Source organism: Bombina bombina, chromosome 3, assembly GCF_027579735.1.
Source record: "Bombina bombina isolate aBomBom1 chromosome 3, aBomBom1.pri, whole genome shotgun sequence".
In the NCBI taxonomy this organism is placed as follows: Eukaryota; Metazoa; Chordata; class Amphibia; order Anura; family Bombinatoridae; genus Bombina; species Bombina bombina.
Window position 1 is genome coordinate 149,553,572 of NC_069501.1, and position 25,816 is coordinate 149,579,387.

Below are 25,816 nucleotides of genomic sequence, written 5' to 3' on the forward strand. Positions count from 1 at the left end.
CTTAGGTAAAAATACAGGGTGTATCTCAAGTGACATAAAATAAATAAAATAAATAAATACAAATATTCAATCAAAATAATCAATCAGTGAATATCAAATGGTCAAAAATCCAAAAAATGAGTGTGGCTTAGAGCAAAAAAACACAGTACAGTCCTTGAAAAAGCAATGTTCAATCCATCATAACACAACGTGAAAAAAAGTGCATAATAAAAGAATGAAAAAACAGTGGCCACTGTAATAAAAAGATAGTTGTATCCTTGATGGATCCTGTGAAGAAATAGTAATGACAGCCTATAACAGTACCGGGATGTGTTGATGTATAAAAATTCGTCAGGGGCCCGGCCGACCCAAATTTTACCTAAAAAGTAGAAAACAAACACACAATAGTGCAGAGCGTAAAGTCCCAAATTGATAAGGAAGAAGACTCACCAGTCGACGCGTTTCGGTCTGTACTAGACCTTTTTCAAGACTGGATTATGCTGTCCTGGGTACTCTTTTATACCCATTTGTCAAATGCGAACCGGAAGTGATCGTACAGTGCTTCCTGTTTCGTTAGGTGTAAATAAAACTAATTAAACTCCTTATTTTTGATTAACCATTGTCAAAAGTATCGTTTTTCAATTTTGTTTTTTCTTCCCTTAGATTCTCTTAGGTTTATACCTGGAAATATGTATTTCTAAATACGGCTTTTTCTTTATTTTGGATATTACTTCCGGTCTATTCTGTTCAATAACTTCCGGTCTGCATTGACCTGTATTTACGAGGATCACATAGATACTCTCATTAAAACATCTACTTGCTGATCCTAAACTCATACCAACTATTCAGAAATCTTTATGTAATAATTTAAACGAGTGTGTGTGTGATGTTAGGAGGATCGATCTTTATGCGGTTACATCTATATGGAATGGGTGTGAGCGTACACACTGATCCTATTGGGTGATTCTCTCATGTGATAGTTGGGTGATGAGAGGTGTGTTATAAAGTGATGTTCTTATTGGTATATTTCAGGGGGTGTGATTTTAGAGCGTTGTTTGTTTCCTAGGTGACAGAGAATATATCGCAAAGCGGACCGAGCACATAATAAAAGATATAGGATTATGTGCCCACAGTGTTAACTATCATAAAAACAACTTTCTGAATTAATCTAATACTTATATCTAATACTGAATTAATCATCAATTAAGTTAAACCAGCTACGAAGAGATTTTAATCATTGGAGTTTTACTGTTTATTGTTTTTATTACGTTTGTCCGATTGTAACATGGATCCATGTCTGTAAAAATTAAAGTGTTATTTTTATACTATATTTAGTTTTTTAATATCCATTATCACATTAGTTTTAGACCCAGCCTACTAGGCGCTTTGGTTTTTATACCCGATTTTCTATATTCTTTTATTGACTACTAGGAGTCAATATCCAGAGCTAGGGTCGCCTTGGGGCAGGCGCTTAGTGTACCACCCATTAAAATCCAAGTCTGTCAAAAACAGAATTTATGTTTACCTGATAAATTACTTTCTCCAACGGTGTGTCCGGTCCACGGCGTCATCCTTACTTGTGGGATATTCTCTTCCCCAACAGGAAATGGCAAAGAGCCCAGCAAAGCTGGTCACATGATCCCTCCTAGGCTCCGCCTACCCCAGTCATTCGACCGACGTAAAGGAGGAATATTTGCATAGGAGAAACCATATGATACCGTGGTGACTGTAGTTAAAGAAAATAAATTATCAGACCTGATTAAAAAACCAGGGCGGGCCGTGGACCGGACACACCGTTGGAGAAAGTAATTTATCAGGTAAACATAAATTCTGTTTTCTCCAACATAGGTGTGTCCGGTCCACGGCGTCATCCTTACTTGTGGGAACCAATACCAAAGCTTTAGGACACGGATGAAGGGAGGGAGCAAATCAGGTCACCTAAATGGAAGGCACCACGGCTTGCAAAACCTTTCTCCCAAAAATAGCCTCAGAAGAAGCAAAAGTATCAAACTTGTAAAATTTGGTAAAAGTGTGCAGTGAAGACCAAGTCGCTGCCCTACATATCTGATCAACAGAAGCCTCGTTCTTGAAGGCCCATGTGGAAGCCACAGCCCTAGTGGAATGAGCTGTGATTCTTTCAGGAGGCTGCCGTCCGGCAGTCTCATAAGCCAATCTGATGATGCTTTTAATCCAAAAAGAGAGAGAGGTAGAAGTTGCTTTTTGACCTCTCCTTTTACCAGAATAAACAACAAACAAGGAAGATGTTTGTCTAAAATCCTTTGTAGCATCTAAATAGAATTTTAGAGCGCGAACAACATCCAAATTGTGCAACAAGCGTTCCTTCTTTGAAACTGGATTCGGACACAAAGAAGGCACGACTATCTCCTGGTTAATGTTTTTGTTAGAAACAACTTTCGGAAGAAAACCAGGTTTAGTACGTAAAACCACCTTATCTGCATGGAACACCAGATAAGGAGGAGAACACTGCAGAGCAGATAATTCTGAAACTCTTCTAGCAGAAGAAATTGCAACCAAAAACAAAACTTTCCAAGATAATAACTTAATATCAACGGAATGTAAGGGTTCAAACGGAACCCCCTGAAGAACTGAAAGAACTAAGTTGAGACTCCAAGGAGGAGTCAAAGGTTTGTAAACAGGCTTGATTCTAACCAGAGCCTGAACAAAGGCTTGAACATCTGGCACAGCTGCCAGTTTTTTGTGAAGTAACACAACTATCTTCTATGGGTATAGTGGTGCGTAGAAACCGCCCCCTCGACCTTGGGGACTGTCTGCCATAAGTCCTTTCTGGGGTCGACCATAGGAAACAATTTTTTAAATATGGGGGGAGGGACGAAAGGTATACCGGGCCTTTCCCATTCTTTATTTACAATGTCCGCCACCCGCTTGGGTATAGGAAAAGCTTCTGGGGGCCCCGGGACCTCTAGGAACTTGTCCATTTTACATAGTTTCTCTGGGATGATCAAATTCTCACAATCATCCAGAGTGGATAACACCTCCTTAAGCAGAGCGCGGAGATGTTCCAACTTAAATTTAAATGTAATCACATCAGGTTCAGCTTGTTGAGAAATTTTCCCTGAATCTGAAATTTCTCCCTCAGACAAAACCTCCCTGGCCCCCTCAGACTGGTGTAGGGGCACTTCAGAACCAATATCATCAGCGTCCTCATGCTCTTCAGTATTTTCTAAAACAGAGCAGTCGCGCTTACGCTGATAAGTGGGCATTTTGGCTAAAATGTTTTTGATAGAATTATCCATTACAGCCGTTAATTGTTGCATAGTAAGGAGTATTGGCGCGCTAGATGTACTAGGGGCCTCCTGAGTGGGCAAGACTGGTGTAGACGAAGGAGGAGATGATGCAGTACCATGCTTACTCCCCTCACTTGAGGAATCATCTTGGGCATCATTTTCTCTAAATTTTGTGTCACATAAATCACATCTATTTAAATGAGAAGGAACCTTGGCTTCCCCACATTCAGAACACAGTCTATCTGGTAGTTCAGACATGTTAAACAGGCATAAACTTGATAACAAAGTACAAAAAACGTTTTAAAATAAAACCGTTACTGTCACTTTAAATTTTAAACTGAACACACTTTATTACTGCAAATGCGAAAAAGTATGAAGGAATTGTTCAAAAATTCACCAAAATTTCACCACAGTGTCTTAAAGCCTTAAAAGTATTGCACACCAAATTTGGAAGCTTTAACCCTTAAAATAACGGAACCGGAACCGTTTTTATCTTTAACCCCTTTACAGTCCCTTATATCTGCTTTGCTGAGACCCAACCAAGCCCAAAGGGGAATACGATACCAAATGACGCCTTCAGAAAGTCTTTTCTATGTATCAGAGCTCCTCACACATGCGACTGCATGTCATGCTTCTCAAAAACAAGTGCGCAATACCGGCGCGAAAATGAGGCTCTGCCTATGATTAGGGAAAGCCCCTAGAGAATAAGGTGTCCAAAACAGTGCCTGCCGATATTATTTTACAAAATACCCAGATTAAAATGATTCCTCAAGGCTAAATATGTGAATATATGAATCGATTTAGCCCAGAAAATGTCTACAGTCTTAAAAAGCCCTTGTGAAGCCCTTATTTACTGTCTGTAATAAAAATGGCTTACCGGATCCCATAGGGAAAATGACAGCTTCCAGCATTACATCGTCTTGTTAGAATGTGTCATACCTCAAGCAGCAAAAGTCTGCTCACTGTTCCCCCAACTGAGGTTAATTCCTCTCAACAGTCCTGTGTGGAACAGCCATCGATTTTAGTAACGGTTGCTAAAATCATTTTCCTCTTACAAACAGAAATCTTCATCTCTTTTCTGTTTCAGAGTAAATAGTACATACCAGCACTATTTTAAAATAACAAACTCTTGATTGAATAATAAAAACTACAGTTAAACACTAAAAAACTCTAAGCCATCTCCGTGGAGATGTTGCCTGTACAACGGCAAAGAGAATGACTGGGGTAGGCGGAGCCTAGGAGGGATCATGTGACCAGCTTTGCTGGGCTCTTTGCCATTTCCTGTTGGGGAAGAGAATATCCCACAAGTAAGGATGACGCCGTGGACCGGACACACCTATGTTGGAGAAAGAACAGATAAGGGGGCAGTCTGCAGAGGCTTAGATACAAGGTAATCACAGAGGTAAAAAGTATATTAATATAACCATGTTGACTGTGCAAAACTGTGGAATGGTTTATATAAAGGGATTAGCTATCTTTTTTTAAACAGACATTTTCAAGCAGACTGTCCATTTAACCCCTCTCCAGGGTCTAAGCAATATTGCAATAAAAAACATTTCTACCACCTTAGAACATTGTATTATTATTATCTCAAATCCCTTTCAGTACATCGTATGCACTACAGCCTTTCAGTGAAGAGAGGAAAAGTCAGAGTTTTTTTTATAGCAAAACTCATGCATTCATATTACAATGTACATTTTATATGGAGGGAAATGTTCCTTTAAGGGGTAGTTCTATTTATTGTGTTTATCTGTCCTACAAGTTTCAGTAAGGTACTTATCAGATGTAATTTCACTTCCGCTATCTGCACTGAAAAAAAAAACTTCTTTGTGATAGAATTGCAACTGAAAAGTAAATTAAAAATGTGATTAATATACTTACCAAACACAGATAATGTAAACTTCCTTATTCCTGTACCAGGGAGCTTCTTTACTTTGCATTGGTATGTTCCGGTGTCTGTAGATTTCAGATTAATAATTTCTATTGATGCATCCAAACTATTAGGATCAGATGAGATAAAGTGCACTCTATTTTTCAGTTCTTCATATTTTTCATATACTCTGTCTCCATTTAACAAAATGATCTGGGTGAAAAAAATATGCAATTAAAATGGACAAACAATTAAAAAGATGAAAGAAAGAAAGAACGAAAGAAAGAAAAGAAGGAAAGAAGGAAAGAAAGAACGAACGAACGAGAGAAAGAACGAACGAACGAAAGAGAGAAAAAGAGAGAGAATATTTTGTAATGTATTTATTGAAAAAAATAAATGTCAGACAATACAAAACATACATACCAGTGTATCTTCTTTCTTACTATCAGGTGCCACTAAAGTCCATTCTATGTCTAATGTTGCAGTATCATCTGGTCCTAATTCATATTTGCACTCCAAAGTAACTTTGTCCCCTTGAGCCTTTTCATACGTGGTTGGACCAAGCTGATCAATGGTTAGTGCTCTTGTAGAATCTAAACGAAGAGGGGGGGGGGGGGGAGTCAGTAACCCAGACTAACTCCTTTGTTCTAATTGTTTGTAACATTTCTGGCCATTTGTTGTTTTACTTTTACTGTTCGGAATACTACATTTGATAGTAAAAAATAAAGTAACGTAAAAAAAGGCAAAATTTAATATCTGAGAGTTGATTTACAGGATTTATATTGAATTCAGTTTAAAGGACCACTAAACTCAGTAGAATATCATAATCAGTAAATGCATAATAAAAAAACACAATGCAAAAGCACTTAGGAGTTTCAAATGAGTAGTAGATTTCTTTAAAACACATTTTAAAGTTAGTTCTATTTTCCTTTTAAATGCATCAGGTGACAGCCATCAGCAAATCACAAAATGCATATACATATATTCTTGCACATGCTCAGTAGGGTATGGTGCCTCAAAGTTTGCATATAAAAAGATTGTGCACATTTAAATAATGGAAGTGAATTTTTTTAAATTGTTTGCTCTTTCTGAATCATGAAAGTTTAATTTTGACTTGTGTCCCTTTAAGTCTGAGGATAGCACAAGTTTTAATGCTTATTTCAATATCTTTCTATTCAAAAGAGATATGATTTTAATGAGATTCAGTTACTAATAAAAGTGTAGTATAAATTGCATATTAATCAATAAACAAGTGAAAATGGTGAAGCATTCAGAAACATTTTTTTTTTTTTACTTAAAATAGTAAAAATAAAAAAAATGAATATCCTAATAGAAGTAGATATTTGCTTCTCTAAACACCATTGATGCATTTTACCCGGTGGTTCAAGAGGATTTCTCAAAAAGTGCTGTAGTTTTAATGGACACTAAACACAAAACTGGGCCTGGCAACTAAGCCCTTTAAATCTACAAATTACTACTATAAAACTTTATAAGAACAGTGTACACCAATTTTCATATAACTGCATATAATAGACACTAATATAAGGAAGAATATGCACAGATACTGATCTAAAATCCAGTGCAGCCTTTTAAAAACGTTCTTGAAAGCTCACAGTTTAGCACTGTTGATTAGGTAAGACTGGGACACCCATTTAAAAGGTACAGGGAAAGCAGAAAGAGCAGACCCTCCCCCCACATATGAAAAGACAGATTACACAAACAAGGAAGGAATCTGTAGACATCAGTATATATCTGATACTTTGGGGCTTGGTTAGGAGTCTGAAAATCAGCACAATGTTAAGAAACAATTACTCTTGTCAGGGCGTGCAGGGGGGATCAGAACAGCGCTATCCAAAAAAATAAATATTCTCTTTAGCATTTTGAGATAATGCTAAAAGATTATTTATATGCAGATTAATCACTTTGGGTTTAAAAAAAAAAAAAAAAAAAAAAAAAAAAAAGAAGTTTACTCTCATTTCAGTTTCAGGCACCAATCCTGTTAGGTGTATTTTCAAAATATGCCGGTATAATTACCCCTCAGGAAGGCAAGAGGTAAAAAAATGTGTTAAATTTATTAGAGTTTTTTTTAGACTACATAATACATTGATTTGATAGTTAAAATGGACATGAAACACATTTTGTATTTAAAATTATCAAATGTGCATTATTATCTTTGTATCCTTTGTTGAAGGAGCAGCAATACACTACTGGCAACTAGCTGAACACATCAAGTGAGCCAGTTACAAGATGCATATATGTGCAGCCACCAACCAGCATCTAGCTCAGCTTGCATTAAAGCTGCTGAGCCTACCTAGGATACCCAAAGAACAAAGCAAATTAGATAATAGAAGTAAATTGGAAAGTTGTTTAAAATGACATGCTCTGTCTGAGCCATAATATATATAAAAAAAATTATGCTTATCTGAAATAATTTTCTTTCCTGGCATGGAGAGTACACAAATCCATTCTAAATTACTAGTGGGAATTAAACTCCTGGCCACCAGGATGCGGCAAAGAACACCCCAGCAGAGCTGTTAAGTATCACTCCCACTTCCCATAAACCCCTAGTCATTCAGCCGAAGGAATATGGAAAAAGATGACAAGGGTATAGAGGTGCCTGAGGTTTATACAAAAAAAATCCGTCAAATCAAAATAAGGGCGGGTCGTGGACTCTCCATGCCAGGAAAGAAAATAATTTATCAGGTAATCATACATTTTGTTGTTTTCTTTCAAAATGGCACGGAGAGTCCACAAATCCCTTCTAATTACTGGTGGGAACAATACCCAAGCTAGAGGACACAGAATGGAAGGGAGGGAGAACAAGACAGGCGGACCTAAACAGAAGGCACCACCGCTTGAAGAATTTTCCTCCCAAAAGAGGCCTCAGCTGAGGCAAAAGTATCGAATTTGTTGAATTTGGAAAAATTATGCAACTAGGACCAAGTAGCCGCCTTATAGATTTGTTCCACAGAAGCTTCATTTTTAAAGGCCCAGGAAGAAGAAAGAGACAGTCCTAGTGGAATGAGACGAAATTCTTTCAGGAGGCTGTTGTCCAGCTGTCTCATAAGCCAACCTGATAACACTTCACAACCAGAGAGAAAGAGTAGCCCTTACGCTTACCAGAAAAAACAAACAAACAGGGCAGAAGATTGCCGAAAATCTTTAGTTTCCTGTAGATAAAATTTTAGAGCACGCACAACACCCAGGTTATGCAACAGATGTTCCTTCTGAGAAGGAGGATTTGGAAAAACCGAAGGAACAACAATTTCCTGATTGATGTTGCGAGCCGACACTACCTTGGGAAGAAATCCCAACCGCCTTATCCGCATGAAAAATAAGGCAAGGGAAATCCCACTGCAGAGCCGAAAGCTCAAACTCTGCAAGCAGAAGAAATAGCGAGGAGAAACAAAAAACTTTCCAAGAGAACAACTTAATATCAACAGAGTGCATAGGCTCAAACAGAGCCTGCTGCAGAACTATAAGAACAAGATTAAGGCTCCATGGAGGAGCAACAGGTTTAAACACAGGCCTGATTGTGACCAAGGCCTGAAAAAAAGATTGAACATCTGGCAGGTCTGCCAGATGTTTATGCAAAAGAATATACATTGCAGAGATCTGACCCTTCAGTGTATTGACTGAAGAAAAGACAAAATGCAGGGAACCCTCACCCGACTCCAAGAGAAATCCCTTGATTCGCACCAATCAAAAAAGGTATTTACGCCACACCTTATGGTAAATTTTGCGAGTTATATATGAAAATTGTATATAGAAAAGTGGATGGACCGAAATGAGGAACATCCAAAAGACCAGGGGTATAACACACTGACTATCTAAAAATATTCACAGGGTCTTGGTGACCTTGTTGAAGTGGAGTGAGTTGTTATACCCTAGGACACCGGAAACAAGCAGGGACAGGTATTTCATCCTAGACCGGTGGAGTTGGCTGTATGCGGACGGCGGTCTGACCGGTGGAGTTGGCGGTTGCTAACGGCGTTCTGTCTGACTTTTACCTGTTTATCTCCCTTGGTGCTCATGTGGACACTTTGTCTGGTCTGTACATATGTAGTTTATGCTTTGGGTACTTGCTTGCTTTGAGTGCTAAATGCTACTAAAACCCAGCTTATGCTTATATATGCTGAACTTTAACTACTATGGTGCACCATATGAAACGCTCTAAGCCGGCTAGTTATGCTCTTTTGTGAGGGGCCCATGTGTTTTGTTTGTCTGTCTCCATGTTTTTGTATATATGCATGTTCGTTTTTACATATTTATGATCAAAGTATTTTTTTTTTTTGTAATTACCTAAACTGTCCCTGTGAATATTTTTAGATAGTCGGTATGCTATACCCCTGGTCTTTTGGATGTTCATTTCGGTCAATCCACTTTTCTATATACAATTTTCATATATAAATCTTTTCCAGGCAGCACCTTACTAGCATAATATCTTGTAATGTAGAATATTGAAAAGTATTAGTAGATGAGCAAACCCCCTTTTTCTTTTTGTAAATTTTGCGAGTTACAGGCTTACGAGCCTGAAACATGGTATCAATGAGATAAAGGGATAGTACCTAAGCGCTGAGGTATACCCCAAGCTATATCCAAACAGAGGGCCTAACCAACCCCCAGAGAAAAATTGGCAAATATTAGAGATGTGGATACAGCGCCAACAAGAGACTATGGGATAAATATACTCACAGGAAGATATAAAAAAGTTATAATTTAATAGACAATGCTTAAAACAAATGGCTAATACTTAGCTCTACAAAGAAATTATTTACATAAATATCTTATACAAAGCTATACAGATAATTCTGTACATAAAATTCAGAAAATTGCTCACAGGAGTAGCTCAGAGGCCGTTAGGTGTAAACATATAAATGAATAGCTCACAGAGATAGCTCAAAGGCCATTAGATGTTAAACATATAAATAATCAAAAAAGACAAGAGATCCCTAGGACTGAAGTAATGGCGAATTGTCGGTTGAGCAATACACTGTATTAGGAGTGTAAGCTTAGAAACCATCAACCAGATGGATAATGAAAGATAATAATAAACATATATGTATAAATAAGTGCCTGAGAATTATGTGCATCAAAAATATAATCAAAAAATTATGTGGTGTGAATAATGCCTGTGCACTGCAGTGCAAAAAGAAAGATCAATATAAATGTGAAAAAATGGAGACAAGTGTGAGTGAATACAAATACAATTTGAAAAAAGGGTGCTAGTATGCAACTAATACAGTATATACAATGCTAGAAGTGAAGACAATAAATACAAACAATAAAAAAAAATTAAAAAATAATTGTTGATCAACAAATGTTAGTGAAGAGTAATAAAAAAATGGGAAAAAAATAGGAAAAAGATGGTAAAAGTGCAAAAAGTGTTCCTCCAAAAGGGTAGTGACTAGAACATATCCAAATCCCAATTGATATCCTAGATCTTTAAGTAGATAAAGTTGCCGGTCGGGCTCTGTCAGCTATCAGCTGCTCCTACGCGTTTCTGCCCTCAAAATAGGGCCTGTCTCAAGTCTTGAGAGGCCCTATTTTGAGGGCAGAAACGCGTTGACATATTGGTAAGCATTATTTTAATATCTACCCTATTTTTATATTGGATACACTATGTTGTGAACTTTTTTACAGGGACACTATTAGGATACCATAGGAGCAGCCGATAGCTGACAGAGCTCGACCGGCAACTTTATCTACTTAAAGATCTAGGATATCAATTGGGATTTGGATATGTTCTAGTCGCTACCCTTTTGGAGGAACACTTTTTGCACTTTTCCATCTTTTTCCTATTTTTTCCCATTTTTTTATTTTTTATTACTCTTCACTAACATTTGTTGATCAACAATTATTTTTTAATTTTTTTTATTGTTTTTATTGTTTGTATTTATTGTCTTCACTTCTAGCATTGTATATACTGTATTAGTTGCATACTAGCACCCTTTTTTCAAATTGTATTTGTATTCACTCACACTTGTCACCATTTTTTCACATTTATATTGATCTTTCTTTTTGCACTGCAGTGCACAGGCATTATTCACACCACATAATTTTTTGATTATATTTTTGATTGTATTTTTTGGTGCACATAATTCTCAGGCACTTATTTATACATATATGTTTATTATTATCTTTCATTATCCATCTGGTTGATGGTTTCTAAGCTTACACTCCTGATACAGTGTATTGCTCAACCGACAATTCGCCATTACTTCAGTCCTAGGGATCTCTTGTATTTTTTGATTATTTATATGTTTAACATCTAATGGCCTTTGAGCTATCTCTGTGAGCTATTCATTTATATGTTTACACCTAACGGCCTCTGAGCTACTCCTGTGAGCAATTTTCTGAATTTTATGTACAGAATTATCTGTATAGCTTTGTATAAGATATTTATGTAAATAATTTCTTTATAGAGCTAAGTATTAGCCATTTGTTTTAAGCATTGTCTATTAAATTATAACTTTTTTATATCTTCCTGTGAGTATATTTATCCCATAGCCTCTTGTTGGAGCTGTATCCACATCTCTAATACATGGTATCAATGACCCTCTCAGAAAAACCGCACCTAGACAACGGTAGGCGTTCAATCTCCAAACTGTGAGCTTCAGAGAATCTAGATTTGGGTGGAAGAAGGGTCCCTGAAGTAGAAGGTCCTTCCTCAAAGGCAACCTCCAAGGTGAAAGACGACATCTTCACCAGATCCGCAAACCAGATCCTGCGAGGCCAGGCAGGGTCGATTAGGATCACTGACGCCCTATCCTGTTTGCTATGAGCTATCCCTTGAGGAAGAAGGGCAAACTGAGGAAACAGGTACACAAGACCGAAGTCCCAAGGAACCGCCAGAGCGTCGATCAGAGCTACTTGCGGATCTCTTGATCTTCACCCGTACCATGGAACCTCTGGAAGTCGTCACCTGAGGGTTATCATTGAGAATACTTCCATATGAAAGGCCCACTCCCCTGGATGAAAAGTCTGCCTGCTCAGATAATATGCTTCCCAGCTGTCTACCACTGGGATGTGGATGGCAGAAAGGTGGCAATGATGAGACTCCGCCCACTGAAGAATGCGAGTCACCTACTTCATAGCTAAGGAGCTCAGAGTTCCTCCCTGTTGGTTGATATACACCACAGAAATGATGTTGTCCGATTGGAATCTGATAAACCGGACCAAACACAGTTGAGGCCAAGCTGTTAGATTACTCTCAACTCTAGGATATTTATTGGGAGAGAAGACTCCTCTCAAGTCCAAAGACCCTGAGCCTTTAAAGAACCCCAGCCCGACAGGCTGACATCCGTGGTCACAATCTCCCAAGATGGTCTCAGGAAGCATGTGCCCTGAGACAGGTGGTCCTGAGAGATCCACCAGGACAGAGTCTCTCTCGTCAGGGCGTCTAGAACTATCCTCAGAGAGGTCTGAGTGGTCTCCATTCCATTGTCTGACCATGCACAACTGTAGAGGTCTCGGATGGAAATGAGCAAAAGGAATAATATCCATGGAAGCAACCATCAGACCAATTACATCCATACACAGAGCCAATGATGGACGGATAGAGGACTGAAGAGAAAGACAAGAAGCAAGAAGTTTGGATTTTCTGACCTCTGTCAGGAAAATCTTCATGGACATTGAGTCTATGACCGTTCCAAAAAAACATACACTGGTGTTTGGCACCAGGGAACACCCTTCCAGATTTACCGTCCACCCGTGGGAACGTAGAATAGACAGAGTCTGTATGGGATCTTGCTAAATGAAAAGATGGCGCCTGAACCAAGATATTGTCTAGGTACGGAGCCACCGCATTTCCCTGAGATCTGAGCATGGCCAAAAGTGCCCCTAGAAGCTTTGTAAAGATTCAGGGAGCCGTGGCAAGGCTAAAGGGAAGGCCAACAAATTGAAATGGTTTGTCTAGAAAGGCAAACCGCAGGAATTGGTGATGTTCCCTGTGAATAGGAACATGAACATACGCGTCCTTAAGGTCTACGGTAGTCATAAATTGACCCTCCTGAACCAAAGGGAGAATAGAACGTATAAGTCTCCATTTTGTAGGATGGAACCTTGAGAAATTTGTTGACACACTTGAAGTCCAAAATGGGTCAAAAAGTTCCCTCTTTCTTGGGAACCACGAAGAGGTTGAAATAGAATTATTGACCCTGTTCCGCCAGAGGAACTGGGACAATCACTCCCAGAGAAGCTAGATCCTTTACACAGTTTAAGAAAGCCTCTCGCTTTACCTGATTTACAGATAACCTTAAGAAGGTAGAACAGACTCCCACAGCACCATGAAGTAATCATCCAATTTTTATTGACCAGGACATCCAAACAGACAGACGACTCCTCGGGTGTTTAACCCTTACTCATGCCCCCCGAAATGTCGTCTGTCAGTTTGGATGTCCTTGTTTCAATAAAAATTGAATGATTACTTAATGGTGCTGTGGGAGTCTGTTCTACCTTCTGTGAGTTATATGGGGTATTTGCAGCTACCCTATCCCAAGTTGCACATGGACTTTTAAGCTAGAAAGGTGCTGTATATACTTTTTTGTGGTGATCTGTGATTATAGAAAACCTTGAAAGGAGAAATCTACCCCTGGGTGGACAAGATTTGAATCATATCCTGTATCCCTGGGAGACTACTTCCACTGCCCAAGGATCTGGGACATCACGGATCCAAGCATACTGAAAGGAGGAAAGCCTGCACTCAACTTGATCCAAAACGGGAACGGGGGTGCCCCCTTCATGCTGACTGAGGAAGGTTTATTGGATTGTTTCCCCTTATTCCAAGGTTGACTAGACCTCCATGAAGTCCTGGATTGCTCCGTCTTGGAAGAGGAGGATGGCTTTTGTCCTTTGAAATTGCAAGTTGCGAAAGCAACTAAAATTATAATTCTGGCGACCCTTAGGTCTACCCTTCGCTTCCTGAGGTAGGAAGGATCCCTTTCCACCCATAATTTCGGAAATTATCCCAGCTAGGCCAGGACCAAATAAGTCTTGCCCTTAAAAGGCAAAGACAGAAGTTTGGACTTGGATGTTACATCCACAGACCAAGATTTTAGCCACAGAGCTCTGCAAGCTAGAACCGCAAAGCTAGAAAATTTGGCTCCCAGCCGAACAACTTGCATGCTGGCATCACCAATAAAAAGGTAATGGCCAGATTTAGAGCTTTGATCCTATCCTGGATCTTCTCTATGGTAGTCTCCTCCGAAATTAGATCGGACAAGGAGTCACACCAATAAGAGGCTGCACCAGCAACTTTCGCAAGACTAGCAACTGGTTGCCATTGCAAACCCTGATGAAGAAACATTTTTCTTCAGTAAGCTTCCAGTTTCTAATCCATAGGGTACTTAAAGAAGGAACTATCCTCAAGGGGAATAGTGGCTAGAGTTGATATAGCGCCCTCTACCTTAGGCACAGTGTGCCACTGGTCATGCACAGAAAGTCAGCAACAAGACAGCTTTTTAAAAACAGGGGACGGAGAAAAACATAATTTATGCTTACCTGATAAATTTATTTATCTTGTAGTGTATCCAGTCCACGGATCATCCATTACTTATGGAATATATTCTCCTTCCCAACAGGAAGCTGCAAGAGTCCACCCACAGCAAAGCTGCTATATAGCTCCTCCCCTAACTGCCATATTCAGTCATTCGACCGAAAACATGCAGAGAAAGGAAAAACCATAGGGTGCAGTGGTGACTGTAGTTCAAATGAAAAAATTACCTGCCTTAAAGTGACAGGGCGGGCCGTGGACTGGATACACTACAAGAGAAATAAATTTATCAGGTAAGAATAAATTATGTTTTCTCTTGTTAAGTGTATCCAGTCCACGGATCATCCATTACTTATGGGATACCAATACCAAAGCTAAAGTACACGGATGATGGGAGGGACAAGGCAGGTACTTAAACGGAAGTTACCACTGCCTGTAAAAAACCCTTTCTCCCAAAAATAGCCTCCGAAGAAGCAAGGTATCAAATTTGTTAAATTTGAAAAGTATGAAGCGCAGACCAAGACTCCGTCTTGTAAATCTGTTCAACAGAAGCCACATTTAAAAAAGGCCCAAGTGAAAACCACAGCTCTAGTAGAATGAGCTGTAATCCCTTCAGGAGGCTGCTGTCCAGCAGTCTCATAAGCTAAATGAATTATGCTTTTTAACCAAAAAGACAGAGAGGCTGCTGAAGTCTTTTGACCTCTCCTCTGTCCAGAATAGACAACAAACAAGGTGAACGTTTGATGAAAACTGTAGTAGCTTGGAAGTAAAACTTTAAAGCACAAACCACGTCCAATATTGTGTAATAGACGTTCCTTCTTTGAGGAAGGATTAGGATACAAGCATGGAACAACTATCTCTTGAGTGATGTACTTGTTAGATACCACCTTAGGAAAAAACCCAGGTTGGTACGCAGGACTACCTTATCCGTACGAAGGACCAGATAAGGAGAATCACATTGTAACACAGATAACTTGGAGACTCTACGAGTCAAGGAATTAGCTACCCAAAAGGAACTTTCCAAGATAAAGATTGATATCTATGGAACAAAAAATGTTCAAACGGAACTTCTTGAAGAACCTTAAGAATCAGGTTTAAGCTCCATGGCGGAGCAACAGTTTTAAACACAGGCTTGGATCTAACCAAAGCCTGACCAAATGCCTGAACGTCTAGAATACCTGCCAGACGCTTGTGCAAAAAAATAGACAGAGTAAAAATCTGTCCCCTTTTAAGAAATTAGCTGACAACCCTTTTCTCAAAAACATCTTGGAGAAAAGATAATATCCTGGGAATCCAGACTTTACTCCATGAGTAACCCTTGGATTCATAACAATCAGATATTTACACCATATCTATGTTCAATTTTCCTAGAGACAGGCTTTCATGTCTGTATTAAGGTATCAATGACTGACTCGGAGAAGCCATGCTTTGATAACATCAAGCGTTCAGTCTCCAGGCAGTCCATCTCAGATTGATTCTATTTAGATGGTTGAAAGGACCCTGAGGTAGAGGGACCTGTCTCTGAAGCAGAGACCGTGATGGAAAGGATGACATGTCCACCAGATCTGCATACCAGGTCCTGCGTGGCTACGCAGGCGCTGTCAAAAACACCAAAGCCCTCTCCTGCTTGGTCTTGACCTCCGGAGGAAATCCCACTCCCCCGGAAGAAAAGTCTGACGACTTAGAAAATCCACCTCCCAGTTCTCAACACCTGGGATATGGATAGCTGATAGACAAGAGTGAGTCTCTGTCCAGTGAATTATTGTAAGACTTCTAACATCGCTAGGGAACTTCTGTTCCCCCTTGATGGCTGATGTAAGCCACAGTCGTGTATATTGTCCGACTGAGTATGATGTACCTCAGAGTTGCTAACTGAGGCCAAGTCTGAAGAGCATGGAATATCACTCCCAGTTCCAGAATATTTATTAGAAGGAGGGTCTCCTCCTAAGTCCACTATCCCTGAGCCTTCAGGGAGTTCCAGACTGCATCCCAACCTAAAAGGCTGGCATCTATTGTAACAATTGTCCCATCTGACCTGCGGAAGGTCATACCCTTGGACAGATGGACCCGACATAGTCACCAGAGAAGAGAATCTCTGGTCTCTTGGTCCAGGTTTAACAGGGGGACAAATCTGTGTAATCCCCGTTCCTCTGACTGAGCATGCATAGTTGCAGCGGTCTGAAATGTAGACGTGCAAACGGTACTATGTCCCTTGCCGCTATCATTAAGCCGATTTCATTCATGTACTGAGCCACCGAAGGGCGCGGATGGGATGAAAAAAAAAAAAAACACGGCAGAAATTTAGAAACTTTGACAACCTGGACTCCGTCAGGTAAATTTTCATTTCTACAGAATCTATCAGAGTCCCTAGGAGGGAAACCCTTGAGATTGGGGATAGAGAACTCTTTCCTTGTTCACTTTCCACCCATGTGATCTCAGAAATGCCAGTACTACGTCCGTATGAGACTGGGCAATTTGGATGTTTGACGCCTGTATCAGGATGTCGTCTAAATAAGGGGCCACTTCTATGCCCCGCGGTCTAAGGACCGCCAAAGCGACCCCAGAACCTCCATAAAGATTCTTGGGGCTGTAGATATCCCAAAGGAAAGAGCTACAAACTGGTAATGCCTGACTAGAAAGGCAAACCTGAAAAACGATGGTGATCTTTATGCATCACAATGTGAGGATAAGCATCCTTCAAATCCATTGTAGTCCTCTATTGACTCTCCTGGATCATAGTTAAGATGGTACGAATAGTTTCCATCTTAAATGACGGAATTCTGAGGAATTTGTTTAAGATCTTTAGATCCAAAATAGGTCTGAAGGTTCCCTCTCCTTGGGAACCACAAACAGATTTGAGTAAAAACTCTGTCCCTGTTCCTCTCTTGGAACTGGATGGATCTCGTACACAATGTAAGAATGCCTCCTTCTTTATCTGGTTTGCAGATAATTGTGAAAGGCGAAATCTCCCCTTTTTTGGGGGGGGGGAATCTTTGAAATCCAGAAGATATCTCTGGGATATAAATTCCAATGCCTAGGGATCCTGGGCATCTCTTGCCCACGCCTGGGCAAAGAATGAAAGCCTGCCCCCTATAGGATCCGTTACCGGATAGGGGTCCGTTCCTTCATGCTGCCTTAGAGGCAGCAGCAGGCTCCTTGGCCTGCTTATCTTTGTTCCAGGTCCGATTGTCTTCAGACCGCCTTGGACTGAGCAAAAATTCCCTCTTGTTTTGCCTTAGAGGAAGAGGATGCCACACCTGCCCTGAAGTTTTTAAAAGGTACGAAAATTAGACTTTTTTTTTTTTTTTTTTTTTTTTTTGCCCTTGATTTAGACCTATCCTGAGGAAGGGCATGACCTTTTCCTCCAGTGATATAAGCAATAATCTCCTTCAAACCAGGCCCGAATAGGGTCTGCCCCTTGAAGGGAAGTTAAGTAGCTTATTTATTAAAGTCACGACAGCTGACCATGATATAAGCCATAGCGCTCTGCGCGCCAGTATAGTAAAAAACAGAATTCTTAGCCGTTAGTCTAGTCAAATGAACAAGGCATCAGAAAACAAAGGAATTGGCTAGCATAAGCTTGTCAAATATATTCATCCAATGGAGTCGCTTAACTGTAAAGCCTCATCAAGAGACTCAACCCAGAACGCCGCAGCAGCAGTGACAGAAGCAATGTATGCAAGGGGCTGCAGGAAAAAACCCTGTTGAATAAACATTTTTTATCCATTGGATCTAAAAAGCACAACTGTCCTCGTCAGAGGTAGTGGTACGCTTAGCTAGAGTAGAAACTCTTCTCTCCACCTTAGGAACTGTCTGCCAGAAGTCCCGTGTGGTGGTAACTATTAGAAAACATTCTTCTAAAAAATAGGAGGGGAAGAGAACGGCACACCTGGTCTATCCCATTCCTTATTAAAAAAAATTTTAGTAAACCTCTTTAGGTATTGGAAAAACATCAGTACACACCGGCACTGCATATTATTTATCCAGACTACACAATTTCTCTGGCCCTGCGATTGTACACATTCATTCAGAGCAGCCAAAGCCTCCCTGAGCAACAAGTGGAGGTTCTCAAGCATAAATTTTAAATGTAGAAATATCAGAATCAGGTTAAATCATCTTCCCTGAGTCAAAAAAAAAAAAAAAAAAATCACCCACAGACTAAGCATATTGTGAGGTAGTATCATACATGGTTCTTAAAGCGTCTGTATGCTCTGTATCTACCCCCAGAGCTAACTGCTTTCCTTTAATTTCAGGTAGTCTGACTAATACTGCTGCCAGAATATTATTCACCACCTTTGCCATGTCTTGTAAAATAAACGCTATGGGCGTCCTTGATGTACTTGGCGCCATTTGAGCGTGAGTCCCTGAAGCGGGAGTCGAAGGGTCTGACACGTGGGGAGAGTTAGTCGGCATAACTTTCCCCTCGACAGAATCCCCTGGTAAAGAAACGCTATGGGTGCCCTTGATGTACTTGGCGCCATTTGAGCGCGAGTCCCTAAAGCGGGAGTCAAAAGGTCTGACACGTGGGGAGAGTTAGTCGGCATAACTACCCCCACGACAGAATCCTCTGGTGATAATGTTTTTAAAGACAAAAAATGATCTTTATTGTTTAACATGAAATCAGTACATCTGGTACACATTCTAAGATGGGGTTCCACCATGGCTTTAAAACATAATGAACACAGAGCTTCCTCTATGTCAGACATGTTAGAACAGACTAATAATGAGACTAGTAAGCTTGGAAAACACTTTAAATCAAGTTAACAAGCAAATATATAAAACGTTACTGTGCCTTTAAGAGAAACAAATTTTGCCAAAATTTGAAATAACAGTGAAAAAAGGCAGTTAAACTAACAACATTTTTACAGTGTATGTAACAAGTTAGCAGAGCATTGCACCCACTTGCAAATGGATGATTAACCCCTTAATACAAAAAACAGATTAACAAAACGAAAAATATGTTTTAAACAGTCATAACAGCTCCTACTTTTGAAGCCCTTTTGAGCCCTTCAGAGATGTCCTATAGCATGCAGGGGACTGCTGAGGGAAGCTGAATGTCACTGTTTGTAATTTTAACTGCACCAACTGTAACTTTTATACTATAACAGTGGAAAGCCTCAGGAAACTGTTTCTATGCAAAATTTAAGCCAGCCATGTGGAAAAAACTTAGGCCCCAATAAGTTTTATCACCAAACATATGTTAAAAAACGATTAAACATGCCAGCAAACGTTTTAAAACACATTTTTACAAGAGTATGTATCTCTATTAATAAGTCTGATACCAGTCGCTATCGCTGCATTTAAGGCTTTACTTACATTACTTCGGTATCAGCAGTATTTTCTTAGTCAATTCCATTCCTAGAAAAATATTTTACTGCACATACCTTATCTGCAGGAAAACCTGCACGCCATTGCCCCTCTGAAGTACCTCACTCCTCAGAATGTGTGAGAACAGCAAATGGATCTTAGTTACGTCTGCTAAGATCATAGAAAAACGCAGGCAGATTCTTCTTCCAAATACTGCCTGAGATAAACAGCACACTCCGGTGCCATTTAAAAATAACAAACTTTTGATTGAAGAATAAACTAAGTAGAAAGCACCACAGACTCTCACAACCTCCTATCTATGTTGAGGCTTGCAAGAGAATGACTGAATATGGCAGTTAGGGGAGGAGCTATATAGCAGCTTTGCTGTGGGTGGACTCTTGCAGCTTCCTGTTGGGAAGGAGAATATATTCCATAAGTAATGGATGATCCGTGGACTGGATACACTTAACAAGAGAAAAGGAATCCCTGGATTTTCCCATTCCTGAGCTATAATGTCAGACATGCGTCTGAAATAGAGAATACCTCCACAGATGTAGGTTTGACATAAAAAACTTAAGTATATTAGACATCTTAGGAGTCTCAGCGATAGAGTCGGAGTTCTCCAACGTAGCTAGAACCTCTTTCAAGAGTAAATGGAGGTGTGAAAGTGTAATCTAAAATTGACCTCCTCTGGGTCCGCTGTACTAGCAACAGCAAATTTAGAATCAGAGATCTCGCCCTCAGAAGCCACTGAAGAATGATCCTCAGATAACTGAGACAGGCTGACTAAACCTTTTAGTATTAGATATGTTCTTAGATTTCCTCTCTTTCTCCTACCAGCAATAGGTAAGGCAGATAAAGCCGCAGAAACCACAGAAGTTAGTTACACCCCCAGAAACTGGTTGAATGGAACCACAGGGCACTGCTTGTAAAACTGCTAACGTTTGAGGGGAAAGTTGAGGCATAGTACGGACAACATTATCCTGAGAGATAGAAGGCTCTGAGAGGGTATCCTTATCCTTGGACAAAAGCATCTTATTTATTCATGTGGAGCAAAACTGCACAGGAGGAATAATCTGAGCCTCCATGCAAAGGACAAGGCTAAGTTAGGATCAGGATTCATAACTTGAATTTTGGTTCCCAAAAGCAATATGTTATATCTAGACAGACGATATCTCATTGTATTGCGAATATTTTTCAAGCTGAATAAATAAAACAAATTTTAAACATAATTTCTTTTTTTTGCACTAACACCTAATGGCACCGCCTTGCTGAGGACTTACCACTCCGGTGAACAGATTGAAAAACCCATAAGCAACAGTATTAGCAAAGGATCCGCACAAGACTATTTCACAATCTCCGGATCGGATGAAACACTCTCGTATCCGCTCCGCTCTTCAAGCCGGCTGAAAATGAAAGCTGTATGCGGAAGAGCAGAGGGCAGTCACATGACTACAACATCATTTTTTTTTTAAAATCTGCGCCACAGAGAAAAGCGGTCAAGTTACGCTGGGCTGTGGCTAATTGGAATAAACTGCCAAACACTACTCAATATGTATAACATAATAAAGTGTACAAAAAACATACCCCACAAAAGGAAAATAAGAAGGCAATAACAAATAGCCCTAGGGAAATACCACTCATTGCCAGCCTCTTTATGCAGTAACCGTAACTACCAGTTACTTAACCCCTTAGCAGACACAGTGCCCTTACAGAGCTGCCCTTAAGTATATCTCCAACATAAGAGATAATTCTGTCCCATAATGAGTCCACTGAGGATTAACCCCCATAGTGCTGAAACCTTCTCACCTAGAAGTGGAAGCACTTACCTGTGGATCCAGCTGCTTAGGTGCGACAGATTCAACCGACCTCTGACAGGGACCTGTAGAAAAAGAAAAACAGAGTAACCAACCCTGTTTTTCTATAGAGGGGTAGCACAGATGTTAGAAGGTAATGCAGGGAAAAGTACCCATTAAAGAATTAAATATCTTCAGACACCATCTTCGCATATCCTCCCAATGTACAAGGCAAAGAATGACTGGGGGCTTATGGGAAGTAGGAGTGATACTTAACAGCTCTGCTGGGGTGATCTTTGCCTCCTCCTGGTGGCCAGGAGTTGAATTCCCACTAGTAATTAGAATGGATTTGTGGACTCTCCATACCATTGAAAAGAAATTGGGTTTCATGTCCCTTTAATACTGCAACATTTGTTAGGGTAATTTCTGTTGTAATTTTAGATTTATAAAAGCAGTGCTAACCCAAGTCTTAATTTTTCTTCTTTTTTCCCCCCAAGTGAAGAGGAACAAGAAGATATTAATTTTTATTTGATAAACCTATTTCCCCCCAACAAGTGTGTGGATATACATGCAAGATCGCTTTGCAGAACACTTTTTTCATGTTTTACACCTCCTGATATGTTTCTTGTGTGCTAACATCTTGTAAGATGTGGGAGGCTACAAAAGAAGGAAAGTATTAACGTTATGGAGTTCAAAGTCATTGCTGCTTCTTTCATTTTGTATTGTATCTATATATTTTTCCTTAGTCTTCTTTCCCCTTTGTATGAACAGATCTGAAATGTTAGTGATATTTTAGTTGGAGTTGAATGAATCCGTTGTAATGAAGATGCGATGTAACTTATGTTACTGTAGTGCTTAAAAGTTAAATACCCCGCACTCTGGCCGCCCACTTCAAAAAGCTCACAATAAAAAAAAAAGTGTTTTACTGTTCTCCAATTGGTGCTATGGCTATAAAAAAAAATCTAGTGTGGATTGAAGTACAGTTCAAACTGTTAGCTCACAAAAACGATTACTTTTGAAGTGGACGGTCGGATCACAGGATTTTTAATTTCAGCGCTACATTAAAAAGTAAGCTACAGCGTATTTTCATTACAACTGCGGAATTAAAATCCGTCCAAAATATCGCTAACATCCGGATCCGTTTATACAAAAGGGAAATGTTTACCATGACTTTAACCAACACTGCAATAGAGTTGCACACTGTCCACACCGTGGAAAAGGAAGTCAAAGGATAGTAAAGCTATAGCTATAGTTTACCTTGGTATTTAGCTATTTCAAGATGCAGCCAGCAATCCTACCACCTCCTTGCAGTGTTTTTGTCATTGTGGTAGAGCTAATGGGAAATTGAATCTATAGCGTCTTGATCCTGACCCTGCTATTGGAGGTGAAGAGCTTTTATAGCTTAAACCCATTTATGTGAAAAGCACCATTGCACGAGCATATGTTACTGCTATAGATTTCAATAGAATGGGGCATCTCATTGGCTGCACAGTCTGCTTGTCAGAAGACGAAAAGATGTTGCACGAAATACCAAGGCAAATTATACCCTTTAATTAATATTACATCTGAAAACACACACTGAGCTAAAAACATCCTAATGACACTCTCATACCCTGCAGAAAAATAGTAAGGTGCTTACTATCCCTTTAACTGTTCATTTATTTTATATAACCTCTACTCTTCTGCATTTCACATGAAAGCGCCCAAATTGTTTCTGACCTAAAAATACATATCGATTTAAAATAGACTTAATAATTCTACTGAGATAGCAAGATTAGGTGTGTAGTACTTGAGAGAATAAAAAGTAAAAAAAAACATTTAGCTCTGCAAATGTCGTTAGATTTTTTTTAACTCACAAAATATAAAATGAAAAAAAAAAAAAAAAAAAAAAAAGTGGGGGTGGGTAAGCAGGGAGGAAAGCAACATATGTGTATTTGTGCAGCCGCTTAACTAGAATTAGATCACAATGTAGGTGTTCCAACACCTGTGACATAGACACATTGTAAATCTTTTAGCAACTCTTCCTGAATGGTAACATTCACCATATAACAACTAAAAGGAAGGAAACCTGGTTATCTTCCAAAATGAACTCTAGAAAACTTTTGTTGAGTGTTCACATTCACAGTATTTTTATGGAAAATAAACAAATAGTGTAGCATGAATCTGCATAAATCAGTAAAGATTGCTTTAAATTTGCATGTCTCCCTTATGCATTGTTCTCCCCATTACCTTTTTAATGGGCACACCATTCGGCTGATGTTACTGAATACCCAGCTAAAATGTTAGCCAAAAATATTTCAATATATATAGCTCAAATTATCATTAAATACATTTATGTTAAAAGGGATAGGAAAGTCAAAATAAAAAAAATAAAAAAAATAAAAAAAAAACTTACATGATTCCGATAGAGCATGTAATATTAAGACACTTTTAAATTCACTTCTATTTTCAAATGTGCTTCATTTTCTTGGTATCCCTTGATGAAAAAGAATACGCACATATCCTACACTAGTGGGAGCTAGCGGCTGATTAGTGCCTGCACACATTTGTCTCTTGTGATCGACTATCTAGATGTGTTCATCTAGCTGCCACTAGTGCAATGCTGTTCCTTAGGCAAAGGATAACAAGAGAATGAAGCACATTTGATAATAAAAGTAAATTACAAAGTTGTTTAAAATGCTATGTTCTATCCAAACCATGAAAGAATATTGGGGTTCCCTGTCCCTTTAAAGTACCATTAAATACAGTAAAATTGCACAATTACTCTAAATTTTAAATAAGCACTAGATTTTTTTTTCTGACACTTATTTTTTCCCCCCCCATTTGCTGGCACCCTGTATCATGTGACAGTCATCAGCTGATCACAGACTAATTTATATTCATATATATACACATACACAAACTGTGTTTTTCTTCATGTTCTGGATATATAGATATATATATATATATAGATATATATATATATATATACACACACACACAGAAGCACACTCACAGGAACGAACAACTGGCTCAATACTATTGTTAGCCTGTTCTATGGCGATTTACCACCTGGGTGCTGCTTCTTTTAGCCCAGTAATGCTTTTCACAGAGAAGAACTTTCCTGTAGTATATCAGTCTGATCCCGCCTATTACGGTCAGTCCAGCGCCAAAATACCAGGCAATTCCTCTCTGAACAAGGAACACAGCAACCCCAGACGATCGTTTCGGCCTTCATTGGGCCTCGTCAGTGAGGTGTAGCAGTGTTCCTCTAAGCACACTAAGCAAGGAGTCCACGTCTGGTTTCCCCTTTTTCCCATAGGGAGACTAAATACACACAGAGAGAAGCACACTCACAGGAACGAACAACTGGCTCAATACTATTGTTAGCCTATTCTATGGCGATTTACCACCTGACGAGGCCCAATGAAGGCAGAAACGATCGTCTGGGGTTGCTGTGTTCCTTGTTCAGAGAGGAATTGCCTGGTATTTCGGCAATGGACTGACCGTAATAGGCGGGATCAGACTGATATACTACAGGAAAGTTCTTCTCTGCGAAAAGCATTACTGGGCTAAAAGAAGCTGCACCCAGGTGATAAATCGCCATAGAACAGGCTAACAATAGTATTTAGCCAGTTGTTTGTTCCTGTGAGCGTGCTTGTGTGTGTGTGTGTGTGTGTGTGTGTGTGTGGCATCGAACTGGGTGCAATCCTAAAAAGGCTTGTATTTATATTTGTTGCAAAGAAGGGCACTCACTGGATTTTTAGTTTCAACAACTGCCAGTATTTAATCTGAACACATCAGAATTTTAAATATAATCATAGTCAACGTTTCGGCTCTTGTTTGAGCCTTCTTCAAGACAAGTATTACCTATAAACGAAAAACATGAAAAAAGAAAAACTTACATAGTGTATAACAAGTGATGACATACAACAGAAACGCCCAACACCATAGTTACTCTTTATACAATTTAAAATCAGATAAAATCGGATAAACAAACTCATCAGGCCGAGGCAAAAAGAATAACAACCAGCCACAGACTCTGAATTGTAAGGGCATACCGTCACACTGATAAAACGCAATAGGCTATGCAAGTAAGTATCCAGAATAGTGAGAACTGTTTCAC

General features: G+C 39.4%; 1 protein-coding gene across 2 annotated transcripts in view; it reads right to left on the reverse strand.

The window, feature by feature from the left end:
- Positions 1–25,816, reverse strand: part of CXADR (CXADR Ig-like cell adhesion molecule) — a 136,778-nt gene that overhangs the window by 80,580 nt on the left and 30,382 nt on the right. For both annotated transcript variants that reach the window (XM_053706012.1, XM_053706011.1), the window contains exons 2-3: positions 5,539–5,708; positions 5,127–5,328 (exon numbers count right to left, since the gene is read on the reverse strand). In XM_053706012.1, the coding sequence (XP_053561987.1) occupies positions 5,127–5,328; positions 5,539–5,708 (372 nt within the window). The remainder of the gene's footprint in view (positions 1–5,126; positions 5,329–5,538; positions 5,709–25,816) is intronic.